This window comes from Clinocottus analis, unplaced genomic scaffold (genome assembly GCF_023055335.1).
Source record: "Clinocottus analis isolate CAN_PGR_092001 unplaced genomic scaffold, fCliAna1.0.p SCAF_9, whole genome shotgun sequence".
Classification (NCBI taxonomy): Eukaryota; Metazoa; Chordata; class Actinopteri; order Perciformes; family Cottidae; genus Clinocottus; species Clinocottus analis.
The window spans coordinates 1,240,001-1,248,354 of record NW_027176251.1 but is presented as its reverse complement, the minus strand read 5'-3'; the positions used below and the strand labels follow the sequence as shown (position 1 = coordinate 1,248,354).

Here is an 8,354-nt window from a genome sequence, read left to right as displayed (position 1 = left end):
TGTCAAGGAAAAAAAAAAAAAAGTTGATTATTTTTTTATTTTTTTATTTTTTTAATTTCTTTTTTTTTCCTTTTGGTCCTAATATATATATATATATATATATATATATATATATATATATATATATATATATATATATATATATATATATATGTGTTTTTGGTCCTAATTTTTTTTTGGTGTGCCGGAATGGGCTTCCATACATTCTTCTTGCTGATGGTCTCTTTAACTTTCATTAACTTATAGGTCTTATAGAGGTATTAAAATTAAATTAAAAGTTCAAATCCAGTCGCTTATCTATGAAGAAACAACACATTTTTACAAACTGATTTTAATCAGATCAATTGACATTAGTGTCCACAAGTTACACAAGCTTAGAGAGGAACAGTCAGGCATATGTACAACACAGATCGTACATTTAATAATATAAAAGTGATACAACAAAATATAAAACAAATATCACTTTTTGAACTTGCAGCATTTGGAATCCAGTATTTCTGATAAAGTAATAAAAAACAAGCCTTTACATATTCAGAAAGTAAAATTATTATTTTTTTAAATAGAAAACAATTGCACTCCTTTGTACATTCAAAAAGCTGACAACTAAAAACAATAATTCAGATGAGCTTTACTTGCCAGAAGTCCAGAACAAACCAACAAACAAAGGAAAACTGTAGAAAATACATCTATTTCATTATGAAACCAAATTCTTCCTCTCAATCAGCGAGAAAGCGACAATAATAAAAAAGAAAAAAACACAACCTCTGCCAGCCTATCTTCCATAAAATAGTGTGCTATTTACATACTTAAATAATTTTTCATTTTTCACAGACTGCGGTCAAAAAGTTCCCAGGCAACCTTTTTTTTTTTTCTTGTGTGTGTTTGTTTTAGTGTCGGCCTACCTGGAGTACACGGATGGGATGTGTGATAGTTTTTCTTTCTTTCTTTTAAGGCTTATTAGTTTAATCACTGCAGAAAGATACCGTGGACTGAAGGTGAAGTCATTAGCATCCTACGCCACCTCATTTAATAAGGACCAAACTTCCATATGTTGGCAGAAAATCCTGTCTTGTGTTACAGTTAGGCACTATATGCATAGCTTGATATCATCTGATGATACACATTATCATGTAACCCATGTCTGTTACTCTTTCACATACATGTACCCCCCCCCCCCCTCCTCGACAATGCATATTAGTTTAAGTTCATGCTATGGCCGCCGCGTGTATTTCTATTCGTTTAATGGCTTGTGAGCCTTAAAACACGACTCGTCGTGCAGCATGCTAACGAACATCTTCTCGTACATCTTGTGCGCGGAGGTGGTTCCGATGATGCGCCCGATCTTCTTCAGGCCCTTCAGCAGGTAGCGCGGCGCCCCCCGGCCACGCAGCACCCTCAGGCTGTGGGACAGCCCCTTGGCCACGTCCAGCTCAGGGTTGGCCGTCTTCCAGAGGTGCAGCAGCTGCAGGAGGTACTGCCTCGGCAGGCAGGCGGAGACCACGGCCCGCACGTCCTCCTGCTGAACTTTGACCCCCGGCAGGCTGTTGGTGACCTTCAGGAGGTCGTCCAGGGTCAGATTCTTGAGGCCGTTGCAGCGGGAAACTTTCCTCTCACAGTGGTTCATACCTGAAGGGACAAGGTGCGTTAGCGGCCGATTTTTACTATGGTGCAGTGGTTCTCACACTGTGGGGCGCGACCCTCTAGTGGGGCACGGAGGTATTACAGGGGGGAGAAAAAATATATATATATTTTGTTTTTAAGAATCCTTTATTAATCCCACAGAGGGGGAATTATTCTCTGCATGTCATCATCCTTAGTAATGAAGGAGCTTTGTGCTGTTGTGAAGCTCTGGGGCTTCAGTGCCTTGCTCAAGGACACTTCAACATGAAACTATGAGGAGAAAACAGGGATCCAACCGGCTTCCTTGGTCATCTTTTTGCCAAATATGAGTTGTTTTATGCACATTTATACCTTTTAATTGCATTGTTTTAACAAAGTGATTGCACATGTTATTAGTTTTTGTCAGATGGAGCAATCTGGTTTACTTGAAAGGGATTTACATTTTTGTAATCTTTTAATTTAAAAAGCCAAATGGAGGAGTCTCAAAAACTTGGACCATGTTGTTCCCATGTTGTCGGGGCGGTCGGGACATTTTGCTTCCTCCAAAGTGGAGACAGAAAAAGTTTGAGAACCACTGCTATAGTGGCAAAACCTTTTTAAAAAGGCCACTTTTTTCTGTACCTTGTATGATGGCGTACATCTTGTCCTGGTCTTTGTTCTGCTCCCTCCACAGCCGCAGCAGATGGAGGACCTGCTGCTGGGGGGAGCAGGTCTTCTTCAGCTTCTCCAGGCTCTTGCGGTCCACCCTGTGGCCGGGGAGACTCTCCAACAGGCGCTCCAGCGGCACCGAGGACAGTCGCAGGGAGGAGAGGGACTGGAAGACGGCCTCCTCGCACAGGCTCACATCTGTAAGACATCGTGAGAGGAAGACAGACAGCGGGGAGGGGGGGGGGGGACACGTTTTGTATTAATAGATAAACAAACACAATGAAAACAAGTGGACACAACACACAGACCGACAAAATCAAATTGTATTTTCCACAGACGTTCTTAATTGTTCTACACTGGTGATGTTTAGAATAGAATATGATGAAATAGTTTGCTGCCATCGGCCTTTTACACATCTGGATTTGTTCATACTTGTGTGTGTTTGTGTGTGTGTGTGTTTTCAGACTGCCGGCTTGTAATTTGACCTCTTTCTGTTGACACATTGAATCACCGCCGATCAGCCCGACAAACTGAGCCCATCTGTGTTGCTCTGCAACCGAAGCAACCGGCGCTGCAGCCGGTCGAGGTGAGCTGCACGCCACGCGCTCACGATGCTGAGTCACACACACACACACACACACAACCTCAACGCCAAAACACCTCCACGTTTTGCCATTACCTGCCCACCTGTACATTTCTGGGCAACGAGCAGGGTTTTTTTTTTCTTCAAATTACGCAGAACAGACATTGCTGATGATGTGAAACTGCGATTGTCTGCGAGTTGTGAAGATCTACGCGAGTGTGGATGTGTTTTCAACGAAGGACACCAGGAAATACAAATAGCAATGTTTCATAAAACCAAAGTAGCTTGAGTACGGTTGAGTTTAATGTGAAGATAATATCAGACGTGTCCCTCTGATGTCTGGATGAGTTAAGTGCGGCTTTCTCTCTATTGGCGCTGACGTCGCGGTGGTTTCCTCCAAATCACGTAGCAACACCAAATGTATTCAATTTCCCATTTCTTTGTTAGAAAAAAAACAAAAACAAACCCTCTGCTAAACTGTTCTGGGATCTGCTGCAGACAATCTGTGGTTGTGTACTCCGCAAGAAGACAATTTGTGAATGGATGTTTGAGGGGAGCGTCACCCTTCCCTCAGGGGCGACGGCCTCGGTGTGTTTTCCTTCTGGTGCACGAGCGCCCAGCCGGGGGTCTGAGCATCTGCGTGTGTGTGTGTGTGTGTGTGTGTGTGTGTGTGTTCTTCAGTGACTGTGGTTTCCTCAAATTAATTGCCCGCGTCTGTCATCGCTTAAGTCTGAGTAACAAAGACTTACCAGCTCGACTTTCAAGCCTCTTTCTTTCTCTCTCTCTCTGTGTGTGTGTGTGTGTGTGTGTGTGTGTGTGTGTGTGTGTGTGTGTGTGTGTGTGTGTGTGTGTGTGTGTGTGTGTGTGTGCCGGACTGCGTTTCCTCTGTTATTGTACTTTGAGGATGTGACAGTGAACGGAGTAATTGATCCATCATGGGGTCACATGACAGCTAGTGGCATAAACATCCCATTCAACCCTTCGCTTTGGTTTTTCTCTCTTTTGTGTTGTTGTTTTTTTTTTTTCAGACACGCAAGAATTTTAAAAAAAAAGAATGGAATCTGGACAAAGAACCTGACCGAGGAAATCCCCCAATTTCTGGAATAAAAAAAGACCACATGTCTGAAATAATTCGGCTCTGGCTGATTTTAAATTGTTGACAATTGAGGTTAGCTAAAAAACATAATTGTGCGTGTGTCTGTGTGTGTCTGTGTGTGTGCGTGCATATACTGGGTCTCACCCTTGTCTTAGCCCTCAAACCTTCCCGCAGGGCAGCGGTTCTCAAACTGTGGGGCGTGACCCTCTAGTGGGGCGCGGCGGTATTACAGGTGGGGCGCAGCGGGAGATGCAGATTCTTAATTTTTTTTTCTTTCATAATCCTTTATTAATCTCACAATGGGGGGATTATTCTCTGCATGTCACCATCCTTAGTAATGAAGGAGCTTTGTGCTGCTGTGAAGCTCTGGGGCTTCAGTGCCTTGCTCAATGACACTTCAACATGAAACTATGGGGAGAAAACAGGGATCCAACCGGCTTCCTTGGTCATCTTTTTGCCAAATATGAGTTATTTTGTGCACATATATAACTTTAATTGCATTGTTTTAACAAAGTGATTGCTCATGTTATTAGTTTTTGTCAGATGGAGCAATCTGGTTCACTTGAGAATTCAATTTTCTTTAATCTAGTATTTAAAAAAGCACGGATGGAGGAGTCCCAACAAGTTGGATCATTTTGTTTCCATGTTGATGGGGCGGTGGGAACATTTTGCTTCCTCCAAAGCGGTGACAGAAGTTTGAGGACCACTGGGCCGTAGAGTTTCCTTCATAAGGATTTCTGCAGGCGGCTGAGTTTGCGTCTCACCGGTTTGGCACAGCGTGCGATGCTGAGAGCACTCCAGCGTCGCCGTCTTGTCCGGAGTGCCGCAGAGGCTGTTGGACGTGGACGTGCCCCACCTCAGCGTCTTCAAGCCCAAATCGGAGCAATTCCTTTGGCGCTGGCACGCCTCGGTGGCCGAGTCGCCGCTGGAGAAATAGCCGGCGGGGCAACGCTCGCACATGGTGTCGCTCACCGGCGTACCTGCAGGAGACGCACACAGGGATCAAACGTTCGTTTAATGACATGATTTGTGGCAGAAACAACCAGACATCACACGGTCTCACCGATTTTTTTTATCATCTTCATCGTCAGATGTTTCATTTTACGCATCGCGGTGTGTGAACATGACCCGCTGCACATACTGCAGCCGATCAAAGGCAGCAGGAGGATGTGATTCCAAGAAGCCGTGACCACAGCGGCGTGTGACGAGGCGTCAAGAGGACGGATGACTCACACCGCTGACTCACTGCGGCACCTTCTTGGTTTCTACATCTCATTTTTGAATGGGAAATATGTACTGAAGTTATTGGTCAGCTGATTTTTCAGATTGACTGACATTTGACTATGACTTCATGATGCACGCACGGTAGTATTATTTAACAGATTAAGTCACAACATTATTAACTAATAGTATCAGAAAAAGATTCAAATGTAATACAGAGGCCTATAAAATATTTCATCACTTAAAATTGCCCTTATGATGTCATGATTATCCCCTTTGGCCAAATCTCTCACTCAACCTTAACACCGTTGTTTGGTTACATCTTTGCACCATTGTTCTGTTACTTAATTTAATATTATTATACTATATTTTCTGTGTATTGTGCATTTTTACATTTCATATTTATTTGTAATGCGGCTCCTTGCAGGATAATTAAAGTAATTATCTCTCTACCTTTTTTTTACTCAGCTAATGATCACATTTTAAATATGTTTTACTCATTTAAAATGACATTATATGAGTATATTTCTACGACTTGTCACCGTTCCATGAAGACTTTACAGTAAACCCAACTTCTGGTACATGGCCTGCACACGCGTGACATTACGATGATGTCTCGGAAGCTGGTGTTGTCATCACATCCTCATTTTTTTCTATTCTTCATGAGTAGAAGTGAAAGCCAGTGGGAGGAGGACGAGCGGTGCCGTTATCAGATTTGACCTTTTGATTAGTTTCCAAAACATGAAACCTCTCGCTCATATGCAGACAGCAAAGTGCTCGTGTTTCCTGCAGCGCTGATGACGAAGCAGATGCAGAATGAGAATGTGCACGTCTTGCTGTAATATGGTTTCATACGCTCGCAGCATGTTTTTCTCAGAATTTCCTCCGGCGGTGCAGAAACAGCATGTTTTGCACTTTACCGTCATGAGATGTGCCGTGATAGAGGCGCTAGCTCTGCTAGCTCTGCTAGCCACATAGATTCATCATATTAAGTGTCTACAATCCAAAGGTTAAGAACAATCTTGTTTCTTCAGCCTCTCATTGTGATATTTGGCTGATTTTCTTTGCATTGTGATATAGTAAACTTAATAATAAGTTCTGGAAAAATACAATATTATTCACATTATAGCTCTAAGGCTAAGTTTTAGCTCCATGATTTAGTGTGTCTTTGTTTTTGTTTTTATCACCTTGGCCACCTATAAAAACAGGTTTTATTTTCTGGTCAAAACAAGCTATGTATTGACGAGATATCAGTCTTTTTCTTTACAAATTTGATTTTATAGACACAATCAATCAAGAAAATAATTGCCAAATTAAGTTATAATGAGCATAATCCTCAGTTGCCACCTTAATATTAAGGAAATCTTTTTCATTCATTCATTTGTGGGTTATTTCTTGTATTTTTCTTGGTCCACACCATTAAAATCAAGTCCCCAAAACATAAATAAACCAGCTAGAAAGACTTTAAATGTTGCGTTCAGTCAGAGAGAGAATACCCCAACTCCACACAGACCAATCAGGATATCTACGGGGAAAGGAAAGGAGTCATGAAAAGAGGACTGAGCCGTCGGGTTTCTAACATCCTGTGGTTTAAAGGAAACCACAACTACGTAACATGTCAGTCTGTTCTTCAGCTTCAGAGAGGGGAATCCCCTGAAACGCTCTCTGCAGAGCATCATTAGTCTCTCAGGTCGGATTGTGCATCCGACGCCAGAGGAATTCACAGAAAGCAGAAAAAAAAACCTACATATTCTGGTTTACCTACAAGACCAGAATCCATCGGGAGATTTTGTTTCATCTATTTAGCAGTTTGATATTCTGGTCTCAGGTTTTTTTAGGATGAAGTCATGAAGAAGCACCGTGCCAGTTTGTACTGCGGCTTCAGTAGAAATATCAGATTCTGTTCCCCGGGAATGTTAATATTCACCATCAGCCTCTCTTTAAGTCGCCCGCAATCACTGCTGACGCACCGAGGAGAGAATCCGCGAGGATTATCGGGTCAGATATCCTCCGTGGTAACGACACCCTCCACTGCATCTGGCTGGATGATCAGCCAAGACGGCGTTTGGTGCTTGAACCGCGAGCAACAGCGTTTAGACTCTGAAGGGACGTCGACGTTAAAAAGCAGAGAGCCGGTGATTCCCGACGGCAACATACGACCGAGCGTTAGTCAAATATCTGCTGTCACGTTTAGAGCCAATCGTCGTCTCTGGAGGAGACGACTTCTCTCAGTCTTAAGAGAGGTTTGCATTTCATATAGTGGGCCTATGTGTGCGTAGATTTGACTCAAACAGCAGCAGGTTGAGCGTACGACGAAATAAATAACCCCGCAAATTGCTTTTCCATTCTTGCAAGACTTTGAATCGTAAATCGGCCAACTGAAGAAATCTTCAGGGTGGACGAGGTGAAGCGAGTCTGTGCTGAACATTCAAAGAGGAAGCAGAGCTTCAGGATTAAAGGGGAAACGTTGTGCTTTTTAATTCCACAACTGTTGATTCGTTTCCTCTTTAATTACGCTGTAGTCATGCATGAAGAGGAACACGCGATGATGCACTTCGCAGGAAATATTGCCAAGTTCATGTTGCCAAATACATGATGCGTGATGAAGACCCTGCACCCTGAAGAAGAGAACTCAACCATATCAATGGCATATGACTAATATGTGATTTAAATATCCCATAAAAACAAAGATGAAATGGCCAGATGAAGCTGAACTCACAGATAAACCTCTGAATATGCAGAGTTATGTTTCAAAATGATGTATTTGTCGGCAGTAGAGTTCTTGTAAAATAGGAATACACTATAGTGACTTGAGGATGACTGTTTCCTTCAGGAATATTCGGAGCTATAATTCTCATAGTCAGAGTTAATGATTTATCAATCAAGATAAATCAATCCAACCATCGTCATTTATTGGATTAATAATCTGTGTTGTTTGGTTAACCCGTTCAGACCTCCTGTGTTTGTGTCATTGTAAGAACCCCAAATTAATTCCAATACTTGTGTTTATTCCATGTATTTGTTCAACAAAGTCTTGGAAAAAAAACTGATTCTGATTTACAGAATCAGAAATCTGTAAGTGTTGTGTAACGCTGCTTTTCAGCACAACGGTTCCTTCCTGTTATGCTCGTAAAAAAAAAATATATATATCTGGAATTGAGCTAATCTGTGTGACAGTGGAAGATT

General features: G+C 42.3%; 1 protein-coding gene across 1 annotated transcript in view; it reads right to left on the bottom strand.

Annotated features, from left to right (window-relative positions):
* Positions 1–1,231: 1,231 nt before the first annotated feature.
* LOC137781037 (tumor necrosis factor receptor superfamily member 11B-like) overlaps positions 1,232–8,354 on the bottom strand; it is a 17,243-nt gene continuing 10,120 nt past the window's right edge. Inside the window, exons 4-6 of the mRNA XM_068569544.1 lie at positions 4,712–4,927; positions 2,242–2,466; positions 1,232–1,626 (exon numbers count right to left, since the gene is read on the bottom strand). Coding sequence (XP_068425645.1) covers positions 1,232–1,626; positions 2,242–2,466; positions 4,712–4,927 — 836 coding nt within the window. The remainder of the gene's footprint in view (positions 1,627–2,241; positions 2,467–4,711; positions 4,928–8,354) is intronic.